Here is a 26,781-nt window from a genome sequence, read left to right as displayed (position 1 = left end):
TGGCAGTGGATAGGATATATTAGGCAGCAAGTGAACATTTCGTCCTCAAAGTTAGAAGCAGGAAAAATGGGCAGCAAAAGTGGGACCTACAAAATAATAGGCAAGTGGCCATAATGTTACGGCTGATATAGTAACTCTGTATTTATATGGCAACAATTCAATTTATATATTCTACAAACCTTCCTGTTTTTACCTAGGATGCCCCAGGTATTACAACCGATTGCATCTAATAATTTGGACACCAAATAGGTAGAGTTGTGTAAAGTTCTACCCATATCCATTAAGTTAAGTTAAGTTCGTATGAGCATACATGGGAACTTCCAGACCAGAGCACTCCTTTTTTGGGGAGCAGGGCTATTCACATATATGTATGGGGGTGAGAGGGGACATGCCTAAACGCCGAATCAGAGAAGGAGTGCTTCGCATGGAGTCTCCCGGTGAAATCCGGAGAGATCCCCGGTATGACTATGTACATTACCATTCTGTGAATTCCAAGCGCTATTTGAAATTGCAATTTGTAATTTCCTGATTCACTCTTTATTATATCTGCCAAAGTAAATTATTTTATTTAAGGATAAAATGAACCGCTGTGTTTATTGGTTATCGTAAATCCCGAAGTCCGGCTGTAAAAGGTCAGATATACTTTCTCACCCTAATTTCTTCCTCTTTAAATTCTTTTTATGGACTTCCTTATTTAACATACTGGCAGAGTTATCTAAAAAAAAGTTGGTACATGTTCAAACTCATGATTGATTCTTACAAAAAAATCAGGAAGTCTTAATATATTGCAAGATTAGCAACTATTTCCATATACAATACCTGGAAAACTATCCCTTGGACTTACTAGTCAGCAGGGAAAAACTCCCTTGCCCAGTACTTGGAGGCATCCAAATTCATAAGCAAAAACATTTCTTTTTTACAGACCCCATCAAACCACTGTACAAACATTCAGAGTACTCTCAGCCGAACAGAAATATATACATCAAACTGAGGTGCGTACACTCCATTCTCGTCAAAACAGACGCACACTCACACACTGCCAACTCACGCAGAACATGCAGACCACTTTCACTCCGAATGATGCGCACACACTAAACAGAGGCACACTTTTAGCCACACATTCAGCCTTAGAAGCCTTTGTTTCCATGGCTTGGTGATAAAGGGGTGAGCCGTGCTTCTGCCACTAGTAGCCTTCCCCATACCGTCTCCTTTGTGCCACTCAGCTTCACGCTGCTTATCTCAAGGTTGTGGCGCACTCAGCAGTCTATAGCCAAAACTGATGCAAAGGAGATGCCATACAGGGGTGGACTGACAGTTGTGGTTACCAGACTCCTACCAATTCTCACTACAAACATACCTCCAACTATTTTTACCTAACCAGCCACCCCACATAAACCGCTTCCAGGGTTTCCTGGAGAGCAAACATTAATTTTACAAGCATCCCCCAATGTAACATCCTAATGTCCCTTTCAAGTGGCTCTCATATTTAAATGTCCCCCAATGTATGTTTCTCCACCCTATATTTAATGAACCAGCCCTCTCCATGTCACTTTAATAAAAGGCCAACCTTGGAATGTTTGTTTCCTTTGACCTGCAATGTTTCATAAAAACCCACCCCATGTTCATGGCACTTGCTCTGAATACCCTATTAGATTTTGCCAGGTCAATGCAGAAAGTAGCAAAGCGCTGACCCAAAATCGGTGCGGCATTCTGCCTGCTAATGATTTCGGGGTCTGCACACAGGGGCGATGGCTACGTAATGGGTACCTGCTGGCAAACTCATTGCTTTTGCTGTGTCAGGAAAGGAATAAGTGATCCCCTGCCACTGGCCTGCCTGTCCACTCATTTTTGTCACAACCCTGTTCATGTATACATATTTTTTATTGAATATATATATATATATAAATATATATATATATAATTTTATATATGTGTGTGTGTGTGTGTTTAAGCTTAATGTCTCCCTCTGCTGTTTGCAAATAAAATACTTTTTTCATCAGCCATTTTTAACAATATTCATACATACAAAAGAATAAATACAAAACAATATTTATTAGGACTAACCCTTTTTTATTTTTGCTATAGTTAGGCGCCAACAAAGTCACTATTTTACACTTGGCCTAAAGGAAAAAAAAAATAAATATATATATATATATATATATGTATATATATATATATATATATATATATATATATATAGTAAACCACGCACCCAATCACATGATATAATGGCAGAAATACAAACAAACATAAAAGCAAATGCATTTTACCCTCCCTGTTATTTCCCCACATACGGTATGTCAAACGTAATTTTGGTCTGTGCTGGTATGCAGGAAATGTGTAGCTGGCCTCGTGAGCTCAATTTGCACGCTTCATGTCTTCTACATATCTGGCACTGGAAAAGTTCAAATACGAAAAGTGGAATAAATAAAAGTGTGCAATCTACCTATATAACCACATATATTGGATACGTTTACAGTTGGACGGTCGAGGCTTTTCTGTTTAGTTCTCAATATTCTTATTATTTGGTTTGGCAAATACAGAGAAGTAATAGGCAAAATATGTTTTATCACTTTATGTTTGAAGTGTAAGGACTTTATGTGTTATAACTAGAGCAAAACTAAAAAGATTGGCCTGGTCTTCCAGGGGATATAATGCATCCAGCCCCTGGGCACCCTTCTCTCCAGTCCAACCATTATTAAAAACTAAACAAAACAAGCAAATAAAATTGGAGCACAAATTAAATTATAAGAAAAGGAATCCCCCTGTCAATAACATGCTGGTTTGGCAACTCTTTACTCAATAGAATTCTTTGAGAAAATGCACAAATAAGTTAACACATTCTTTGTATGGGTCAAACATAGCTAGGTAAAAAAAATTGTGTTAAAAGTGAAATAAATGTATCCATTTGCCATATGTTACAGTGTGTTTTCTATGACTTATGGGCCCCTTACTGGAAACCTTGACAGATCAGTCATTTAGTTGTAGCCACTGTAGTCAGGGTGTTTGATATATTGGGCTAAGATTTTCTTACCACGCTCCTGTTACCTGTTAACCTTCTGCTGACCCCGGGTTGTTCTACGACCACGCTTCTGTTACCAGTACCTGTTAAAACATTTCTGACTCCGGCTTGTTTTGGGACCATGCATCTGATACCTGATAACCTGATAACTCTTCTGCCTTAGTTAGGCCCCAGTGTGCCCCTAGGTTGGCCGACATCTTGCCTCTCATTCATTCCCTTTCCTCCTAACTAACTCGCCTAAAAAGAAACCTTAGCGCTCTCAATCTTCAGAAATTCTCAGCTGACTTACTCCTTCTCCTTTGCTTTTGCGGCTGTAGCATCAACTATTACTCGCTCTTCACAACGCTTACATTTGTTAGGCACACAACACTAACCCAATACCTTGAACGTTGTTCACGCACTGCTGAATGTGGTCCTATACTACATCTGATTTCCTGCAATGCAAATTCAAGCTACGTTCCTACTACTCTGCTTTTACCTTGTATGGAAACCTGTTTTACCTCCTTTATCTCTTCCCTCTATCATAACCCCATACACCTCTTCAATACTTTCTATTCCCTTCTTTGTCCTTTCACAACCACTGCTTCCACTAACCGTACTGCCCCTGACTTTGCTTCATACTACAATAATAAAATTGAACATAATAGATGTGAATCATCTTCACAATTTTCCTGTTGCCCTTGCCCTCCTTTTGACTCGGCACCCTCCCATACACTGAACTCTCCTTCATCTTCTACATTAAGTCGATTCTCTCTTGTCGCTGAAGATGAGCTCTGTGTTCTTCTTTGATCCTCTTGTCCACATGTCCCTCGATCCTATTCCTTCCTACCCAGTCTGTCTCATCTACTTTTGTCCCTACATTAGCTCAAATCTTCAACCTCTCTCTCTATACCGAAACTGCCCGTCCTAGCTTCCTTCAAGCATGCTACCATAACTCCAATTTTGGAAAAGGCCTCACGGAACCAGACTGATCTGTCCAACTTCTGTCCGTCTTTCTACTTTCTCTTGCCCCCAAGCTTCTTGAATGAATTGCATACAATCAAACTACTATATTAGATTACCGTATTTGCTCGATTATAAGACAAGGTTTTTTTCAGAGCAAATGCTCTGAAAAATACCCCTCGTCTTCTAATCGGGGTCGTCTTCTAATCAGACCTCAAATTACCTTGTTGCCGGAGTCCTGCGGTAAGAGCGGGAGGCATCCGTCTTCTCGCTCTACCGGCATTTCATGTTGAGCGCCGGTATAGTCCGGCGCTCAACATGAGATGCTGGCACCGCGACGGAGCCACGGAGAGTAAGGGGCGCCGAGCGGTTGCCGAGAACTTCACGAGCAACCGCTCGGCGCCCCTGACCGGGACTTAGATTAAAGCATCGTTTTTTTTTTTTTTAAACTTTAACATCAATGATGTTAAATAAAGTTTAAAAAAAAACCAAAAAAAAAACCGATGCTTTAATCTAAGTCCCGGTCAGGCGCCCCTGCAACCATGGCGCCCTGTGCGGTCGCACAGGTCGCACACCCCTAAGGCCGGCCCTGTGGAGGAGGACCACACCACTAAATGTTTTGGTCACTGTGGATCACACATAAGCCTACCACTGAACCACACAACTTACTTATGACTTTTCATATAACAAGTTAGCATCCTATATGTTTTTCACAGGCATAGGTACCAGGAAATAGGAGGTTTAAAAGAGTATCCATTGTGCCCATATTATAATGACTTTGAAAACAAAAGGGCTGAAATCTTCTTAATATAGTGCGTTACAAATGCTAACACAACTTGTACTATTTTTCTGCTAGTAATTAAGGATAGATTTTAAAGTGGAAATAAACCATTACCCCGAACAGTGCCTAATTGTTATTGACTAAGTCAATGGTAGAATAAAAAAGCTGTGACCACCAACAACTCACCATAAGTGGTATGTTGGTGGATGTATGATGTATATTTAAGTCAAGGGGATCGCCTTAAAATGATGTCACCATTGAAAGACAGTCCCATAAATACCCCACTTTTTGTGAAGTAGTAATAATGTTTGGAAATTAAAATGTATTACCGATTAAAACTACACCCCATATCTGAAAGCGATCTAAAAGATTGTTGCTTGAGCGTTGTAAAGTTGGTACAGAATGTAGAAGCTTACAGCATTTCCTGTGAAAAAATAGGCTACGTAGAAATTAATACCCAAATAACCACAGACATGTAGGCTGTGTCACACGACTTCACTATCGTGGTTGACTGACACACATGAAAAATATATACTTTGGCATGTATATAAATTGTTGCAGACTATGTTAGATATTTAAAGAATCATAGTAAACTATTTTTTGTGCATAAATGGAATTCTGTATACTGTACATCCCAGTATCTTTTGGCCAAATGTTGGTATTCACCTTTTTAGCTGTGCATTTTTCTTGTCCTGATCCCCTTTTTTCCTATTCATCTCCCTGTTCATTTTCTGTTCCCATAAATCCTCTTCTGCATCCTGAAGCCACTGACCCCTAATTACTGCTACAAGAGAGCTACTATGCCCTCTTTTCACCCCTCCGTTTGTTTCAATTACCCATAATATTCCCGGGGCTCGCAAAAGTCCACCATTCATGACTGGAACTTTCTATATAAGTACCACAATGCTACATGGCAGCTCATGGGTAGGCTTCTCATATCCTGATGTGTCTGTATGTAGTATGGTATATTTGTTTTGTGTGTTAACTGCCCCATTACAATTGTACAGCGCTGCGTAATTTGTTGGCGCTTTATTAATAAAAGATAATAATAATAATGATTTTAGGGGGGTATGAGCACATCACAGTGCAAACCGTGCACACTCCCCTAGTGGGGATTCACGACAAAATGCTACCTATGGCAGTGCATAGTGCCTACTGTAATGTTTGGTGGAGGAGGGATAATAGTCTGCTGTTGTTTTCAGGGTTTTGCTAGGCCCTTAAAGTACAATGAAGGGTAAACATTTAGCAAACAAAGACATTTTAGACAACTTCCAACTTTGTGGGGACAGTTCAGGGAAGGCCTTCCCACACATGGTAAGGTCCCTCTATTTGTAATGAATAATTGAGGGTATAATAAAATAAAGGGACTTGAGAATTGTAAACCAAACTTTGTTTATTGAGTATATATATATATATATATATATATATATAATACAAACAATAATTAACTTGAATCCAAAAGTGTATCTATAAAGCAGAGTTCATAAGTATAATGCTTGCCAATAAAGATAATAATTTGCAACATACCCGTGGGAAACAGTTTCTCAGTAAGCGCCGTACTCCGCCCCCCAAACTTGCGATCTCGCTATCTTATATACTTTTGTCTTAGCCAAAAGTTGGCATTGCCCCATGGGATGACCTTGACTATGCCACTCAAAGTTGTTTACCACGAACGGACACCTGCAAACTTGGATATGTCACTCAAAGTTGTTTCCTACGAAACCCACCAATAAGATCGTGACACATAATATGTAAGTTTTATAAAAACAAAGCACAAAGCTCAAACGGAGGCAGTTGACCATCGTACGTTATGACTGTCTGATATCTACTAGTATACTTACAATATTATAAATGAAAGTGTGAGTACATTAAATCTTAATAGATAATTATATATTGCATTAATCTTATCATAAGACATTACATTAATCATGAAGAAATTAAAAAGCAAATATTTTATCATAACCTATAACACTATATATATATATATATATATATATATATATATATATAGTCAGTGTGTTTGTGTATATATGCATAGTGTTAGAGTCGGTGTGTATAAATATCAATAGACACATTGACTCTTACATTATATATACACTGCACTCTAACACAACAGTTCTCATACAGTCATACACATACTCTACTCCCCTTTTACCTCGCTGAGTCCTGTCTCAGTAGCAGTAGCAGTGGCAATAAAAAATACCGTGAGATATATGGTTGGTACACCAGGCTCGTCCTACATATACACACACAGTAGCATACTTACACAATACTTATATATACTTACATATACATATACTTATGTATATTAAGAGATGTACTTACGCACACAGTAACATACTAACATACTTACACACATCCAGTAATATATTTTCCCACACACTAACATAGTTACACACATATACATTAAACTAACCTTCAAACATACTGTATATAATAACGTATATTTTCGCACACATAAACATACATACTCATAACACACACACTGTAACATACTAACCTACACACAATAACATACTTACATATATATCTTAAAACACACACCCACACTAACATCCTTACACAGACTAACATCCTTACACACACACTAATATACAGTACACACATATAGTAACGTACTTACACCCATAGGTACATACTTACACACATACACCAACGTACATGCACACATATACTAACATACACACATCAGCCACAAAATGATGATCAGTGGGTAGGATATATTAGGCAGCAAGTGTCCTCAAAGGTGATGTGTTAGAAGCAGTAAAAATGGGCAAGTGTAAGGATCTGAGCGATCTTGACAAGGGCCAACTTGTGATGGCTAGACGGGTCTAAGCATCTCCAAAACTGCAGCTCTCCTGGTGTGCTCCCAGCCTGCAGTGCTCAGTACCTATCAAAAGTGGTTCAATGTAGGAAAAGCGGTGAGCCGGCGTCAGGGTCATGGGCAGCCAAGGCTCATTGATGCAGATGGAGGGTGAAGGCTGACTCTTGTGGTCAAATCCAACAGACCAGTTACTGCAGCTCAAATTGCTTTAAAGGGTTAATGCTGGTTCTGATAGAAAGGTGTCAGAGCAATAATTACTGAATATTAGGATATAGTTGAAGAATATATGGATTGACCTATTTTATGTGAAAATTTGTAAGCAATGAAACAGTTACATCATTCAGGCTGCCAGGGCCGGCCCAAGACTTAATGCCGCCTGGGGCGAAGTATAAAATGGCGCCCCGGGGGGGGCGGCATTTTAAACTTCGCCGATGCCATTATCTACCCCCCCTTTGTACTAACCTTTAAACAGTCCTGTGGCAAGTCTCCCTGCCCTGCCACGGTGCCGGCTTGTAATGCTGAGCGCCGGAAACTGACGTCACTTCCGGTGCTCAGAATTACAAGCCGGCACCGAGACCGAGCTAGAGGGCTTGCAGAGGAGAGAGAGGGGTGCCGAGCGGGTAAGCGAAAACCACTCGGCGCCCCTCTCTCTCCTCTCTCTCCTCGGCTCTGATTTTAGTAGGCTTATAAAAGGTTTCCCATAGATGTTACCATCTGAAGATCAAGATCCACAGTTACCAAGAGAAATTCTGGTGCAAAGTCTCACGATTGGAACAATGAGCAAAAGCATTTCACTGGTTGTCATGGTGATGAAACCATTATGGCAGTTCATCTATCTAGTTTTACCCAGTTCATATTTAAGATAATAAACAGATGACTGGATAAAAACTAAACCTTCAAAGTCCCACGCTCGTCTACTACTTGTAAAATATGTATTGTAAACACTTGGGCCATCAACCTTTTTAAAAGTGCCTTTGAAAACAAAAGACCAGATAACGGGTAAAAAGGCAGATGCTATTTTATTTAAAACTGCTCTTATTTTTATCTCTCCTTCAGCTCAGTGAGAAACACTCCTACGCCCTAGAGGAAGTATATTTTGAAACCAGTTGGCAGCTACTTCCTTAATGATATGACAGACAGAAGTCATATGAACGCCTTCTCTGACCCTTGTTATAGACAAAACCCTGCCGTACACTGTAAGAGGGTGATTCGAATCAATATATTTTCAATAATGCCCTTTTTTATTCATTTTATTTTGATTATGTGCAATTGCTTTTTTTCTCACCCGGATCATTGACTTTCCTTTTGTTTGCATTCTACAGTCAGATCAGTCAGCATGATGACCAGTGACCAGTTCTCATCATCTAATCGAATGCATATTCAGAATCCCTTGGAGAAGCCGGTCAAAAGTGGCTGGCTGAAAAAACAACAGAAAACGTTTGTCAAGAACTGGCAGCAAAAATTCTTTAAGCTTCATGGACAGCATCTGTGTTACTACAAGGATGAGGATGACAGCAAGCAGCAGGTAATGCAAAAGGCACATTCAGCCCTTGAGGCAAGTCATCATTTACACATAAGAACAATGTCTAATCAATGAACAATGATATGGGTAAATATTAGCCATTTTTATAACCATTATTAATAAACAGCAATTCCTATGCAAAATGCTGAGTGATGTAGTTGGTGGGATTCTTCGTCACATTATTATGAGTATGACGCTGTGCGTTTTGATGGTAATAGCAGATTTGTTTTTGTTTTTTTTACAAATTTGTACCTCACTATATGAGGAGTTGGGTGCTTGCATTGTGCAGCAGAGATTGCCTATGTATAAGAGAGGTACCTTATTGCTCGGAGTGTAGGTACTATAGTAACTCACAGCTTACACATTATAGTTACGCAACCCAACATTAGCTCACCAAGATGGAAAGTAATAAAAACACAAGAGTGTAGTCAAATGTGATATACAGGATTAGGTGATTAGGAAAAAGAAAACAGAGATCATGAAAATAATCTTTAATTGCCGCTTCCAGCAGTATTCCATTAATAAATGCACAGAAGAAATACATAGGATCTGGGGAGAACTGTATTTGGAAATGAGTGTATTGCTGTCCCTTTTAAATTAGCATCAGAGCTAGACTCACAGAAACCTGTCTTGAGTGTAAGCATTGGCTATACTATGGTAATTAAATGCTATCAACAGGTATCTCCCAGGTAATAGCAGCCCAGGGAGCAATTGCCTCTATCGTTTGTTTATGTAACTTGCATTCTTGTTGTGAGAGAAACCAAGGTAAGCCAGAAATATTTTTTTTCAATTTTCTAAGGACACACATTTCTCCATAAGGTATGAGCAAGCCTGGAGATCTCACTTAGTGAACATCATGCCAGATGTATGCATGCTTGGATCAGCAATTCCTGGGTCCATATCACTGTGGCAAGTGTGAGCAAGTGGCCTCTCTGGAAGCTCAGATTTGAGCTCTGAAGAAGAGGCATATTAAAACATTGAGAGAGATTAACAATCTTGAGAGGAATCTCTTGCTCACTGAGCTGAGTTTAGATGTGGCCCCTGGCAACGAGGGAGGAGATCAGTCAGAGGGGCACCAGGCACATAACTGGGTGACGGTTAGATGTGGTTGTAGTGGGGGAGAGAAGAGGAAAAGGGAAGCCAGTCCTGTGTTTCTCCATCCCAATAAATTTGCCCATCTAAGTGAACATGTTGGGGAGGCAGACCCAGATGTGGGATTGCTGGACATTTTTTCTCCCTATCAGCCAGGAAAGCAGCTCATCCAGCATAGAGGGGATCCAGAAGGAAAGGAAGCCCAGGCAGGTTGTGGTGGTCGGGGATTCTATTATTAAGAGAACAGACAGAGTAATCTGTGGCTCTGATCGAATGGTTTGCTGTCTCCCGGGTGCCCAGATTCGGCATGTTGCAGATAGAGTGGATAGATTATTGGGAGGGGCTGGCGAGGATCCAGCTGTCTTGGTGCACATCTGCACCAACGACATGTCATAAAAGGTAATTTTAGCGATTTAGGGAGGAAGATAAAAAAGGACCTCCGAGGTAGTATTCTCTGAGATACACCAGAAAGGCAGCTTAATGCATAGCTTAAGTCTTGGGTTTTGAAGCACTGGGCTGATTTTGCTTTGGGGTACGATCTCTATAGTCACCATGGATTGCACCTAAATGCAAGAGGGTCCAATGTGCTTGGGGAGAGAAAGGCTAGATGGTTGGAGGAGATGTTTAACTAGGAATGGGGGGGATAAATACTGGGTTAGACAGTATAAAAAGGGAAGGCAATTTACTTAGTAACCAGGTGGGTGGATCTGGGGGCTTGGTTTGTACAGAAAATAGGGAGAAGCATATATTTTGCCTGCCAAAACAAGGACAGAAAGCGCTTGCAGCGTGTTTAAAATTACAAGCTAAAGGTCATTTCTACAAATGCTCGCAGTTTAGGGAATAAGATTCACGAACTTCTAACAGTTGTGGCAACTGACAAGGTTGATTTAGTGGCCGTTACTGAGACATGGTATAACGAGAAAAATGACTGGGACACATCAATACCGGGGTACTCTTTATATAGAAAAGAGAGAAGGGGCAAGAAAGGGGGAAGGGTGGTCCTATATGTGAAAAATAACATAAAATCTAATTTAACACAAATTGGTGAGGAGAACATAGAGTCAGTTTGGGTCACATTACCCATTACCCAACCAGTTTTGGGCCATATTAGATATAGTGTTCACAAATTTTGTTAACGGATATTTGTTAACGGAGATTTGTTAACGGATATTACTGTAGGTGAAAGTTTGGGATCTAGTGATCATCAGTCTGTGTGTTTTAATATACGAACAGTCACACCACACACCACACAAAATGAGACTATGTGTAGAGGAGTCACTATCAGACTGGGGCCATTTAAATGGAGTCCAGGAGAAATAGCATTATTTCGTTGATGATGGTGGTGCAGTAGACATTGCATATCTATATCAGTAAGGTTTTTGACTCTGTCCCACACAGAAGAATTATCAATAAACTGCAATCTCTGAGTTTAGATCCCAATATTTTTGAATGGCTCAGGCAGTGGCTGAGTGACAGACAACAAAGGGTTACCAGTGGGATACCTCAGGGATCTGTACTTGGACCCATTCTCTTTAATATTTTTATTAGTGATATTGCAGATGGCCTTGATGGAAAGGTATGTCATTTTTTTGCTAACGACACAAAAATTTGCAACAGGGTTGATGTTCCTGGAGGGAGAAGCCAAATGGCAAATGATTTCGGTAAACTGGAAAAATGGTCAGAGCTGTGGCAACTGGCATTTAATGTGGATAAATGCAAAGTAATGCACCTGGGGCATAAAAACCCAAGGGCAGAGTATAGAATATTTGATACTGTCCTAACCTCAACATGCGAGGAAAGGGATTTAGGGGTAATTATTTCTGAGGATTTAAAGGTAGGTAGACAATGCAGTAGAGCAGCAGGTAATGAGAGCAGAATGCTTGGTTGTATAGCGAGAGGTATTAGCAGTAGAAAGACCTCATGTGGTCGTTCAGATCACTGGTGAGACATCACTTGGAGTATTGTACACAGTTCTAAACTGGTTCATGGATTGCAGGATAAAACTTACCAGGACAGGTTAAAGGATCTTAACATATATAGCTGGGAAGAAAAATGTCATAGGGGGGATATGATAGAAACATTTAAATACTTAAGAGGAGTCAACATGGTAAAGGAGTTTATTTAAAAAAATATTACCACAACAAGAGGATATAGTCTTAAACTAGAGGGGCAAAGTTTTAACGTAACATCCGGAAATATCACAGTGGATGCATGGAAAAGCTTTCCAGCATAAGCAGTAGATGTAAATTCAGTGAAGGCATTTAGGCAAGCATGGGATAGGCATAGGGCTAAGCTCCATAAAAGATAAAGCCAAGGATTAAGGAAAGTACTCAGAGGTTGGGCAGGCTGGATGGGCCGAATGGTTCTTATCTGCTGCCACGTTCTATGCTTCTATGTTTCGGTAGATAGACCATTGAAGTGAGATGCACATTTTCTCTCTATTCTCTTAAAAATTGCTCTGATTTCTGAAACGCCTGTAAGTTGAGTCAGCTGTATCCGTGTAATTAGGGAAATGAGAACAATTTTACTGCTTTAATATGTGTCCGAAATCAATAAAATGTTCTTGAGAAAAAAACAAAACTGCTATGGACTCTTTAAAAACATATTACATTTTCATACACCATTAACCCAATTTGGCAATAAATAGCATACATACCTTTGCATTGAACTGTTTTGTAACCAATCTTCACCCTGAATAACATATTTTAATTTCCCCCCATTTTGCCCATTCTAGGGCTGCTTGTTCTTACCCATGAGCAGAGTCAGCGAGGTTTCATGCAGTCCCGACGATGCTGGGAAATATATTTTTGAGATTACTCCAGGTAAGAAACCGGGTCATAGTCTATTTTAACAGATTTGAACTACAAGAGACTTTAAATAATTAAATAATTGTAATGCTGCTTGGGGCAACCCTAGGTACTTGCAGATGTTACTGAATGATGTATTTAATCTGTCTGACCCTATGGTTTGTATTGATCTGGACAGAATTGGTTTGCAAAATATTTCCTTCTGATCTCAGTGCCTTCTTGTACATTTTATAACTCATTGGCACATCCAGTCACTGTTGTCCATATTGGCGGAAGAACTGAAGGCCAACCTTAATATTGCTTCTCTGCTGAAACTCTCCTCCTACACAGACAGCTTTCTAGAGAATAGAGGCCTCCTATAAGGTCTACACATCTACTTGCTTTTAACGCAGGAGACAACCTGATAGTGGGCACCATATCAACTCAGCGCCCTAGTTGAGCAACATTGTTACCTTATGGTGGGGCCATATGGGGAGATCTAATTGGAACATTAAGAGCTGTGGTACACTAGAAGGGCCTAATAGGGTCATTAGCCCCTACTCAAAAGGTCTAGAAGCTGCAATCCCCTAGGCCTAGTTGACCTTGGCCAAAAACACCAAAGGGTGCGGCTGTACCTTAATAGGAGTAATAGTCCCAAAAAACAGCTAGATGCCTATAGGATACACTACTCTGGTCCAAACAAAAGTGCTAGCATTCCCTTTAATAATCCAAAAATCTAGAAAGTAATATTAATTAAATGAACATACACAGGAATACAGAGCATTATTTGTCAAGAATTAGCAGGATTGTATCCCAAATTTATGGGCTAATTAAGAGAATAATTATTTGCTGTGTCTGTTCCACATTAATGGCATTATCCTGTTTCACCATGTGAAAATGTATTATTCTCCTTTGTAGTTATTCATAGAAAAAAGTCACAATAATAAATATTTGAAAATGACCCAACACAATAACTCCCAACACCATGCTAAATATATGAACTATACTGTACTGTAATCATCAAGCTAACAATGCCACCATTGTTAGTGATCTCAAACCATATTTTCAGGCTGTGTGTCATGCCGTAGTATATATATATAGTATATATGTATTGGTGGATCATTTGGCAGGTTGTATTGGTACAAATGAAGATAACTCCGAGCTGGCCTTTTATTCACCCCGTGAATTCTTGCATCCCAAACCACAAGCCCTCCAGGTTTTTATTATTAACTGTCTTTAGGCTGAGGAAATGAAAGTACGGTATTAAAAAGGCAAATTGTTGGCAAAGCAGCTAAGCAAAATCTGATTTGTCAAGGCAAGCTGTACATGCCACTGTAAGACTCTTGCACATTTTTTTAAAATTCTAAATAGGGTATTAGTACTTGTCTGAAATCTGTATAGTTCAGTGAAAGACAAATGCTATGCTGTCAGATGGCCCAACTTGGCAATTCAAGGGATAGAAGGGGAGTTCACTTAATTCTTTGCTACCCTATATTTGTAACCCAGTATTATTAAAAGATCAGTTATATATTTTCAGGTATTTATTGTATTTTACAGCAACTAAGGAGTTAGCAAATCATATCCCCAGTTTCAGCATGGCTGAATGAGTAGTGGGCTCAATTATCTGAATTTCACCTGCTAACTCCTGTTTTTTTTTTAATAAAAAGTACCCAGGGAATAATTAAATACCAGCCCCAATATTTCATGGTATTGTTATGCACATGGCACATATTTTGTGGCACCAAAAATTTTTGTTTAGGACCCCCATAATAAATCCCCAACCACTTTCCTCAGCCTTTCCCCCCCTCACCTTCATCAAATAACACAACATCATCATATTGCCCCCAAAGAAATATTCAAGGTAAATTAAAAGAACAATTCATTATTAAGTAGTATTTCTTATCACCAATCATCTTCATGCCCATTACTACTAGTATTCCATCCATTATTTGTATGCCCCCTTTATCCCCTACTATCATCCTCATGCCATCCTACCACTAATAGTCTCCCAGCACCTTCATAGCCACCGGTATTGTTTCTGTTGATATTTTCAATTTGTTTCATTTGAGAAAGATAAGGATGCGTTTCAGAACTGGATGTTGTTCATGTTTCACAGGTCACTATAATGGTTTCATCTAATCTTGCTTATTTTGATACCGGGTTGTTAGGATCATCAATTGATCAATTGAACAAACCGATTCCAGACCCTTACGTCCTGATGGCAAGCTCCCAAGCAGAGATGGAGGAGTGGGTGAAAGCGATCAGCAGGGCAGCAGGAACCATATCTGGAGGTAACACAGCAGCATTCAGAGTAACATTCTCATTTTTGGGGCAAGGGGTATCTTTTTTTTGGGGGAGGGGGGGTATAAGTGCCATTCTTGACTTCAGATGAGCATACACTTTTCTGGAAATCTCACTATTTCATTTTGATTTACATAGACTATGTTTTTATCCATCACATGAAAGGGTTACCAATTATCCTTTAAAAATTAGGTTTCACAAGGTTGGTGGGGGGGGTAGAAGAAATACTGGTTTAAATCCATTATGATAAAACAAAGAAAGCCTTTTAATATGACAGGCAGGTATGGGCAGGCCTCAAAAAGCAAAGTGAGTTTGGAGGCCAAAGTAAATTCTCCCAACGAGTCAGAGCTGCTTCGGAAAAGGCAAGAACTCACAGTGCTTCGGGTGCTTAGGAAATGTCTAAGAATTTGGAGAAGTCAGACTGGGGTCCCACTTGCATGCCAGCACTGAAGATGAGACTTGTTTGCCTGGCTCTCAGGAGGAAACATGCCATGCTGAAGAGAAGAGGTAGACATTTCTTAATAGAAATTCTGAGTAAATATGTCAAATTTTGGTTAATAAGCTAAAGGGATATAGATATTCTCATATTCTCTCAATGGCTAACACAGTACTCCATACGTAGGTTAGATATCAGGCAGTGCAGGTACTAGTTAACTGTATTTCATAAATAGTAAGGAATTCAATAATAGTAGGTGTCATTTTACAATAAATCTATTGAATGTTCATGATACTTGACTTGTTCTCACTAGTATAGAATGCAGAGGAGTAAGCTGAATTATCATGGGGAGAGATTCGTTTTATCATCTCTCTTACAATCAAAGGGATTGTTAAATTTAAAGTTAGGAAAAAATACTTTTTTAAATATGCATATTGTATGTATGTATATATATATATATATATATATATATATATACGGTATATATATATACAAAAGAAGTGGAGAACAATAATTAAAGATTAAGATGTGTGCCAAGCTGCATGATGAAAATCTAACACTTATTAATAGATTCCTCCAAATGCCATTCTTATACTAATAAAACGCTCAATTAGTGAATGACTGGGAGGCCCTCCGTTTTCTCTTTGCAGTTGTGTTTGGACAGCGTCTGGTGGATACCATTGCCTATGAGAAGAAATATGGAAGGCATACAGTTCCTATATTAATGGAGAAATGTGCAGACTTTATCTGTGAGAAAGGACTCAATGAGGAAGGTATATTCCGCCTCCCCGGGCAGGACAATCTAGTTAAGCAGTTGAAAGAGGCTTTTGATGCTGGAGAGAGGCCATCTTTTAGCAAGTAAGTATCGATACCTTACAGTAATTCCTCTGACTCTCAATGTGTTGATTATTGCAGCATATTTTCAGAAAAGTTCTAATTAACAATGCCACATATAGACAATTACACCATTTAGTACCAGCTTAGTTACTTCTACCCAGCATATCCTTTTCCTACCAGTTTTGGAACGTTTCCTTACCATACGCAGAATTATGTGGCAGCACATAGTCTACTGTTGACTTTGCTACAAGTGAAACTCTCATAATTACTGACAATATGTTTAGCTCTTTCATTATTTTGAGATTTTTTTCATAGATGAGGTAGCTTTGGGCTCATGGCCAATATGTTAACTCTCTCATAAAGCCCTAGTTGCCTACATGATCTGTTTTAATAAACACTACTAGATAGTAGACTACGTTGCCGGTTCTTTTTGGAGGGGGTGCAGTGAGTTGTTCAAAGACACTTTGTGTCATAACCCTGCGATAGAATTAAAAAAATGCTTAACTGCCCCTTTAAACGGAAAATAGTGTGAACTATGGCATTCTCTCGGATGTGGCACAGTTAGATAAAGGCATGGTGGGTTTATATACCAAACTCAAACAGGATTCAAATGTTAAAGACAAAAATGAACAAAACTCTTCAGTCTAAATCTTAAAAGTGTCGTAATATCAATTAAAAGTAACAGTGGACTCTAAACCAGATCCAAAAGCATAGAGAAAAACAGTTTGCAGTGAGACGGTAAAAGAGGGAACAAAGTTAGATGTTCCATTAAAAGCTTTAATAAATGAACTAAACAATTACATTAACAGCACGCAGTGCCTTTAAGTAGTAAATAGTAGTAAATTAACAGTACATAACTAAACATTACATGCAACACACACATCTGAACTGTCTGAACAGAATACATAAGGAAATTAAAGTACATAATATACAACAAAAATAACCTAAAAAGGGAAGTGAAAGTTAAAGACTCTATGTGCCAGTAATCAGCAGAACATTGCTAGGATTTGCAATGCAGGTTGAGGTAGCTGTAAAGATTTTCTGTAATAAGAAGCAATAGTAGGAAAATAGTTTTTTTATTAGTGAGAGAAGCTCATTGGATTTCAGTTCCAGAATTTTGAAGGATATAGAATTAAATTAAAATAACAAACTTGACTTTATGTTTATAAATTACTGGACTTATTAATGTTTGTTGAGTTAAAATGAAAAAATATCGTGACTATAAAATAAGATGAATGTATATGCACCTTGACAATGTCATCTACGTTGGCCAAAGTGGACTTCAGGAGGTGCTCTGTTTTGTAAATTGTTCATTCTACTATGGTATGTTAATTCCGACAAGCTCCTGAGTAGTTTCTGCTAGAGCTGTGTTACTTTATTAAAATGTTGGAATCAAGTTATAAGGACTTTTATCAGGTCTTCTTCTTCTTTCTACATGGTTACATCATCAGAAGGGAAGAAGAAAACTGTCTGTAGGGTTCCAAAATTCCAGTGTTCCTAGTTATGGCTAGAAGCCCAAACTTGAAAAATGCTTACCTAAAGACTAATTTGTGAAGTCCCGATTTTACCGGGGGTTGGGATATTGTACTGTACAGTAGAAGTATGAGGTCTAATTATTAATGCTGGTCTTCTCTTGCAGAGATACAGATGTCCATACAGTGGCATCTTTATTTAAACTTTACCTACGGGAGTTACCAGAACCTGTCGTACCATGGTCACAATATGATGACTTCCTTTCCTGTGAAGAAAAGATCAACAATGATAAGGATCAAGTAAATATAAGTTACATTTTTGATTGTAAGGTGGACTCCAATGATCAGCTCAGAGCGGGTTCATTAAGTGTAACATAGTAACATAGTAACATAGTTCATAAGGTTGAAAAAAGACCAAAGTCCATCAAGTTCAACCTATATACATATTGTGTCCCTACCGTGTTGATCCAGAGGAAGGCAAAAAACCCTTATGAAGCAGATGCCAATTGCCCCATACCAGGGGGAAAATTCCTTCCCGACTCCAAATATGGCAATCAGAATAAATCCCTGGATCAACGTTCTGTCCCTATTAATCTACTATCCATAACTTGTGATATTATTGCTTTCAAGAAAGACGTCCAGGCTCCTTTTAAACTCTTTTATTGAGTTTACCATTACCACTTCCTCTGGCAGAGAGTTCCATAGTCTCACCGCTCTTACTGTAAAGAACCCCCGTCTGTGCTGGTGTAGAAACCTTCTTTCCTCCAGCCGTAGAGGATGTCCCCTTGTTATAGATACAGTCCTGGGTATAAATAGGTCCTGGGAGTGATTTCTGTACTGCCCCCTTATATATTTATACATATATTGCATAGTGCTTCTTTTAGATAAATGTATAAATGAGTTTACTGCAACCCTTCAATATATTAAACATTTAAGAGCCAATGATTTCATGTTTATCCTATCAGGCCATACACAGGTATTTAACAGAGTTGAGTTGAGTATTGTTCATGTCATAGCTTATATAAGTTATAAGAAAAGCATTTATGTAGAAAGGCATTGCTCCAGATCAAGTGAGCCTCAATAGAATCTTACATTTGCCCATTTATTTAGAAATTGTTGGATTGCAGTGAAACTTAGACCTGGGGTAAAAACCCTAGTTTCCCCTGAGGTGGTCTGAATATTGTATTCAGTGTCCTGTACTTAGCAGTCAACCTTCTCAACCAACAGCGAACAATGGAGCGCATATACATGGGGGAAAAAAATAATAATAATAGTGTAATATGTAAACCAAATGTTAATATGAAAAAGTGTAAGATCCACTCACAAACGGGCTGGAAATATGAAGCTCATCAAAAAGAAACGGACTCAGGATGTGCTTGAATGTAAAAGCTGGAAAACCAAGGAGAACCAACAATGGTGCAGTATCTTAAAGTATCTAAAGTGACTTTTGAATACACACTGAGGAAGAGTGTTTATGGAAGCTGCTTTTAGTGTGGGGAAGTATTGATTTCTTTGAATTTATTATTTCACGTGGAACATTGGTTCTTTCTGTTTGCACTAACCTTCTCAACCAAACAGACTTCGGAAGCAATGATTAGCTGAGAAAATAACCATCTGTGTTTTAGGTTTATGTAAGAGGATTATAAAAGACAAAAAATATCTTTATTATATGTCATATGTTGTATGGGTCTCATTTTTGTAGGGTCAAGAAGAACTAAAGAAGCATATTTTGCTCCTTCCTAAAGAAAATTACAACCTTCTGTGCTTTATATGCAGGTATCCTCATTTCCCAAGCTTCTACAGCCTTCTAAAGAGTGTGTGTTAATTGTTTATGCAATTTTATTACATGCTATGAGACTATAAGACATTTAATTATCCTACCTTCCAACATTGAAGATTGCTGGTATTTTATGCTTGGGGTATGGCCTCCTGTGTGGGTTGGTTAGTCCAATACTAATGTCCAGGAGATCTTGAATAAACCACAGCAATGGTGTCCTGCGTTGGTTAGAGGTGGTGTGTGTGTGATGGAGGCAGGGACAAGACCAGCCACCTACTTTACCACCTTGTAATGTAGTAGAACAGAGTGATAGGATATGACGTTGAATCCTCTGAACTTCCTAATCGAGCCACGATCCCCACTGCCTGCAAAAGCAGAACAGCTGGCCAGCTTTATTACTCCCACCTATACAAAGGACCCCATGTCCACAAGCTTTTATGTTCTGAAAATCCCTCACTTGATGGTCCTGAGTCTTCATTATGTGTGTTCTTCTTGTTTCTTTGCAGATTTTTGTTTGAGGTACAAAAGCATTCCAGCATTAACAAGATGAGCGTGGATAACCTGGCCATGGTAATAGGAGTCAATCTTCTAAGGCCGAAGATTGAGGAGCCAGTGGCCCTTATGAGAAGTAAAACAACACTGTTTTCTTTAGTGGACCTGCTGATATAATATTTGTGTTACTTGCTGAGGGCCTTTGTAAGTGTAGTAAGCAGTCCATAAACCCCTCCATCATGGCATCCATTAAAAGGGAACACAAGCTAAGTAATAGTTATTTGTATTTTTTCTCTGAACCAAAATGTCAAAAGCACAAGATCCATGACAAGAAAATGAAAATGAATATTCTAAGAAAGGATTTCCACAGTGATATAAAAATATATGTATATAGTTCATAGGTTTTCGTAATGCTTTAATGTTCTAACTCAAATACAAATCAAACATTTCCTCCTGCAGGCGCTCCTCAGATCCAGAAGCTTATGACAGTGATGATCAGCCAGCATGAGGAGTTCTTTCCTAAAGACAATGACCTTCCAGTGGAACCCACCCGCAAGAAGAGCGACCATAAAAAAATGCAGCTTCCACGGAGTTCTGTAGGATGGGATACAGCAGAGGAGAATCTGTTATCTGGAGAAGATACGGTGAGATTATCTCATTCCCACTTAGATACATGCTCATATACACTAAAATAAATTGCTGTGCACTGTATTTACTGGTTTGCAAATTAAATTAACATGTGTAGTGTTTACAGTGTTTATCTCCTCAATAAACTACAGTAAGTCTTTTATCTGTGTTACAAAATAAGGCAGGGTTCCATAGTTAATAACAGTTTTATCATCTTGATATATTACTTGTCAGAAACTTAATACTATTGCATATCATGAGATGCTTCTCTTTTTAGACAGTTGAGGGTGACTTTCGTGGTATATCTATCTCAGACAATGTGCTCCAGGAGGAAGAATTATTTTCAAGGGATAGACCAGGATCAATGAAAGCAGTTCCAAGAAAGCGAACTCAGACTTTACCCAATGCAAACTTTTTTGTATCAGGCAAGAAAGGAAGCAACAAAGTCGACAATCATACAGGGCAAGTTGACAGAGGAGAGTACTGCACATCATCCGCTTATAGCCGCCAAGCTTTCACGGCAGTGTCTTCTCTTCGACACAAAAGGACTCTGTCAGAGGATTTCAAGTGTCATCGGAAATCGACCTATGATAATGTCCCTTGTCTTCAAAGTGACATTGAGAATAGTTCAAGGTCCAGTCCAGCAAACGTTTTTGCAATCCCAGTAGGAGAGCAACCCGGCCAGCAAAGCCCAAACTCACCAAAGCACCGCATGGACATCACTGAAGGGTGCAGCAACTGCGTCATTTTGCAGAGAGAAATACATGTTCAAAGGGAACAACTTAATGACCAAATACAAAGGTACCTAAAATACAGACGCTGTGGAAATATTGATACTACTAATCCCCTTTATATAAATATTTATAAAAAAGTCAATAATTGTAACTCACAAACATTGTTGCAATTAGGTCTATATTCTTAAATATTATGAGTTCCCCCTGCAAAGCTTTTAGAGGGTGTTTCTTTAAGTATTATTTCCCCAAGCCTAAAACCAGATATTGTCATGACACAGGGGCTTGAATCTGGGTAATCGGTGCATCTGTTGCCCTTACCTTCTCTAGCCGCTGTAGCTTTGTGTTGTAGATGGGTATTTCTGTAATGCAGACTCTATCTAGCTACACAGCCACTACCTACGTGATCTCCAGCTCTCTAGGCACACCTGTCATTTCACCTGTGCTCTATTACCAACCACTCACTTTGTATATTTTCTTGCTACTCTCAGCATTCAGTGCTGGAGCACTACAGCCTGTTTCCTTATGATCTGTTTGTATGCTTCTTGTGTATTATCTGTTGCTGACTCTGTTTCTGACTATTACTGACTCTGTCGCTGAATGGATAATGCAATGGTTGAGTAACAAGAAGCAGAAGGTTGTGGTTAATGGTAGATATTCAGAGGAAGGACTTGTTACTAGTGGGGAACCTCAGGGATCAGCATTGGGACCCCTACCTTTTAATATTTTTAACCCCTTAAGGACAATAGGGGTTATTACTCGTAGTATATTGTGGGACAATGGCTATTTTAACATTTTTCGGTGTTCCTGTTTAGCTGTGATTTTCTTCTTTCTCATTTCATGCTCCCACACATATTATATATTGTTTTTTTCAGGACAAACAGGGCTTTCTTTAGATACCATTAATTTTATCATATCATCTAATTTACTATAAAAAAAATGATAAAATATGGGGATTTTTTGTTAAAAAATTACTTTTTCTCACTTTTTAAACATAAAACTTTTACTCATCTGCAAAAACGAATGAAAAAACCTGCTAAATAGATTCTACTATTTGTCCTGAGTTTAGAAATACCCAATGTTTTTATGTTTTTTTGCTTTTTTCTGCACGTTATGGGGCAATAAGTACAGGTAGCGTTTTGCTATTTCAAAACCTTTTTTTCCAAATCTGGTAATTCTTCCCCCCATGTGCCATTTCGGGTAACTTTGAAGCCGGCCAATGCAATTTACCCCATCAAGTCATATATTTTTAAAAACTAGACACCCCAAGGTATTTCACATGCTGGTAATTTAACCCTTTCCATGCACTAATTTTACCACCAGCCTTTGTGAAACTTTATGGTAGTACATTTTTTTGTATTTTTTTCACACACGTTGTACTTCAGGTATAAATTTATCGCTCCTGGTGTATGTCCGTGTCAAACAACACCCCAATATGTGTTCAGTAACATCTCCTGAGCGCAGTGATACCCCACATGCATGGGTTTGTTGGGTTATTTGGGAGGTAAAAGGCCGCCTTTGTGAGGTGTGTATTTTTTGGCCATTTAGACATCTGATCCTACTGCCCCCATGTCCCATATTTGGGACACCTTTGAACCCGGCCAATTCAATTTATCCCATCCACTCATGCATTTTTTAATACGAGACACCCTATGGGCATTTGTAATGCCAATATTTTAACTCTTTCCATGCTGGAATTTTTGTAAAGATAAAGAATTTTAGGACTTGCTTATTAATTTTTTTTTTTTTTTTTTTGGTGACAGTGGGGATTTTTATATGTTACCATATTATTTTTATTTTTTTAAACATTTTTTTAAATTTTTTTTTTTGAAATTTTTAAAAATTTTTTTTTATTTTTTTTTACTAATCACTCATTAGTGAGCTGGGCTCCATTGACCTTGCATGGTTGGATGCAGTACCTGCATTCAACCTGCAGGAGGAGCTCGAGAGTTCACAAGAGGGTCTGGATAGACCCTCTGAACTCAGATCTATTGTTAATGCCATCCTGTGAATGACGGCAACGTCATTCACAGGATGGCACTTGTGGTTGCTCTTCGGAGCAATCACAAGGCGATCGGGGGTCGGGGGCTAGTGTTGCTGATATGCCTCGATATCGAGGCATGTCAGTAACACCATTTATGCTTAGGAAGCGATTCCGATCGCTTCCTAAGCTGTTTTAGCCGGGCGCCGCCGCGATCTTTCATGATCGGTGCGGCGGCAGCCATTTTTCTTCCGGGGAGGGCTGCCGAGGGCTGCCCTCCCCGGATCCACGGTCAGCCTCACTTGGGAGGCTTCCGTGGATGCTGCAAAGCCGACGATCGCGGCGAAAACGCCGCGATCGCGGCGATGCAGCTATTTAACGGCAGCCCGTACATGTACGGGCATTGTCGTTAACCCGTTGCACGGCAACCCCGTACATGTACGTGGATTGTCGTTAAGGGGTTAAAGGGGTTTCACAGAAGATCTTAATGATAAGGTCTGCAACAGAGTAGACCTTCCAGGTGAAACAAGTGAAATGTCAACTGATTTAAGTAAATTAAGTTGAATGGTTGAGAGTGTGTCAGCTGCAGTTTAATGTTGATAAATGTAAAATAATGCACTTGGCATCAGGGCCGGCCGAAGACTTAACGCCGCCTGGGGCGAAGTTTAAAACGCCGCCCCCCCGCCGACGCCGGGGGGGGGGGCATTTTAAACTTCGCCGACGCCATTATCTACCCCCCCTTACCTTTAAACAGTCCTGCGGCGAGTCTCCCTGCTCTGCCACGGTGCCGGCTTGTAATGCTGAGCGCCGGAAATTGACGTCACTTCCGGCGCTCTGCATTACAAGCCGGCACCGGGACCGAACAGGGAGACTCGCCGCAGAGGAGAGAGAGAGAGAGGGGCGGCGAGCGGGTAAGCGAAAACCACTCGGTGCCCCTCTCCTCCGCTTCAAAAAACAAACAAAAAAAAGCGCTTGGGGCGGCAAAGTGCCGCCCCTTCTAAAGTGCCGCCTGGGGCAATTGCCCCAGTCTGCCCCATTATAGGGCCGGCCCTGCTTGGCATGTAAAAATCCCAAGCCATAATACAGCATTTGGGAACTCTGTTCTGTCAGTAACAACGGAAGAGAGGGACTTAGGAGTAATTTTTTTCAGATGACTTAAAGTTAAGCAGGCAATGCAATAAAACATCAGATAAAGCTAAGAGGGTACTAGGTTGCATAGGCATTAGTAACAGGGAGGTGGTTCTGCCACTTTACAGATCTCTGGTAAGACCCCACCTAGAGTATTGTGTACAGTTCTGGAGACCCCATCTTCAGAACTATATTGGCAGATTGGAGAGCGTTCAGAGGAGGTCTTGAAAAATCATAAGTGGTATGCGGGATAAAAGGAAAAGGGATCTTAATATGATTGGAAGAAAGACGAAAGATACAAAACAAACATTTAAATAGGTAAATAGTTTTTATAAAGTACAGGAGGAAAGCTTATTTGTATAGCAAAAGCTTAGATATAATGTAACCAAGTTCTACTTTGAATAAATGGAACAGTCTCCAAGCAGAAGTGATAGCGGATTATACAGTGAGGGAATTTAAACAAGCGTAGGATAGGCATTAAGCTATGGGACTGGACCAAGGACTAATTGGGGTTTGATTCCTTACATCAGGAAAGATGGGCAGACTAGATTGCCCAAATGGTTCTTTTCTGTCACCGAATTCTATGTTTCTATGTCTGATACTGAAAAAAAATCCCCAGAAAAAAAACACCTTAGTGTTAGACTTATATATTGACAGCAGTGTCCGTGGAAGTTGATGTTGCCTATTGTGTGTTACAATGCTAAAAGTTGCCTGCCTTGCATGATACGTCACATAATAATACTGGACCAGAATAGTAGATGTTATATGAATTAATTATTAAAGTATGGACTGCATTAAACGTTACCTTTAATGATAAATATGTTCTAAACAAATCACATAGGACCAATACATCTCTTGGTTATTTCATATTCTTCTTTAACAGTAGGTGTCACTAATCTGCTTCTCATACACATTACCACATTTCTTGTTCATTACTTTTCAGCCTACAAAAAGAGAACTATGAGGTTTGGAAAAAAGTGGTGAAGTTAAACAATGAGCTGGAGAAAGAAAGAAACAAAAGGATGGCCGTAGAAGTTGCGTTACAGAATGCTGAACGGTCATGCAAGGATGCAGAAAAAAAGTCAGGCAGCGAGAAAGATTAAGAATGCGACCCATGGCTGCCACAATCGCTTCCTATTGTTATTACCGCTCGAAAACGTATAATGGCTACAATTTCATACAGCATAAGAATGTTAGGTTTATGATAATATAAACCGTATACAGCCATCCAGTAAAGCAAAGCTACTGAATAAGTGAGACCTTAGGAGGTAGAATACTATTTATTATGGTAAAGTAGTGGACTGGAACACCACTTCTCCAGCTGGAAAGAGACACATTTCTACTTAAAATAAGCAGTTTTGCATTGATCAAGACTGCTGAGAGGTTCCATGCAATGCGAATACAGGCTTTCCCCCCCAAAGTTTTGAAACATTTGCATATGATCTCATATTCTGTAATAGCTACAGGATACTACAAGCCATTGATCAAGACTAATGACTAGGTGACACAATCCTTCCTAAATTCAGATTTCTCTCGCCATGTAAATAACGGCAAATATGTGACACATCTACCTGTACAAGAGAATCCAATTTCCTCATTAGCATGCCGAGCTGAAGTATATAATATATAATATAATATATAATACCGGTATAATGTATTTACAAAACATCTTTACAGCGCTTAAGGGCCAATCTAATATTATATTGACACCAAAAGCATATGTATTCATGGAAGAAAGAGAAATAGCATACATTTCTGTGATAAAGATGAAGTGTTGTTTGAGCCCATATAAATTGTGGATTCATATGACAATTCTATACAATTCTTTTTTTACTCTGCAGAAAAAAAGGGGGAAAAATGTTAAAAAATTAAAAGCTTCAAGTATATGTCTTACAAAAATGGAAGTCGATGTATTATTGTCACTAAAAAGAAATCTCTTTGATCTGGGACTTCTCCAGTCAAGAGGGAAAGATCAAAAGTCTAGGGGGTCCTTGTAAAGCCAGGTGAAGTGTATCCAGCATTCACACACA

At 39.3% G+C, this 26,781-nt stretch overlaps 1 protein-coding gene across 1 annotated transcript; it reads left to right on the top strand.

The window, feature by feature from the left end:
- Positions 1 to 8,712: 8,712 nt before the first annotated feature.
- On the top strand, positions 8,713 to 26,053 carry ARHGAP25 (Rho GTPase activating protein 25). The gene is made up of 11 exons (XM_053463790.1): positions 8,713 to 8,765; positions 8,892 to 9,094; positions 12,918 to 13,005; positions 15,138 to 15,260; positions 16,357 to 16,564; positions 18,183 to 18,315; positions 19,718 to 19,791; positions 20,299 to 20,420; positions 20,744 to 20,928; positions 21,189 to 21,712; positions 25,695 to 26,053. Exons 1-11 carry the CDS (start codon positions 8,717 to 8,719, stop codon positions 25,852 to 25,854), a joined length of 1,869 nt encoding a protein of 622 aa, XP_053319765.1. The 5' UTR covers positions 8,713 to 8,716; the 3' UTR covers positions 25,855 to 26,053.
- The last annotated feature ends 728 nt before the right edge of the window (positions 26,054 to 26,781 follow it).

The sequence above is a fragment of the Spea bombifrons genome, chromosome 4 (genome assembly GCF_027358695.1).
Source record: "Spea bombifrons isolate aSpeBom1 chromosome 4, aSpeBom1.2.pri, whole genome shotgun sequence".
In the NCBI taxonomy this organism is placed as follows: Eukaryota; Metazoa; Chordata; class Amphibia; order Anura; family Pelobatidae; genus Spea; species Spea bombifrons.
Note: the sequence above shows the minus strand (reverse complement) of the source record. Positions and strands in the feature narration are given on the sequence as shown.

What these genes read in the sequence shown, in the direction of transcription:
- ARHGAP25 (XM_053463790.1), top strand. Translation starts at nt 8,717, where the DNA reads ATGAACGCCTTCTCTGACCCTTGTTATAGACAAAACCCTGCCGTACAC. An exon ending in TGTTATCTGGAGAAGATACG is followed by an intron (nt 20,929 to 21,188) that starts GTGAGATTATCT and finishes TTCTCTTTTTAG; the next exon opens with ACAGTTGAGGGTGACTTTCG. An exon ending in CTTAATGACCAAATACAAAG is followed by an intron (nt 21,713 to 25,694) that starts GTACCTAAAATA and finishes ATTACTTTTCAG; the next exon opens with CCTACAAAAAGAGAACTATG.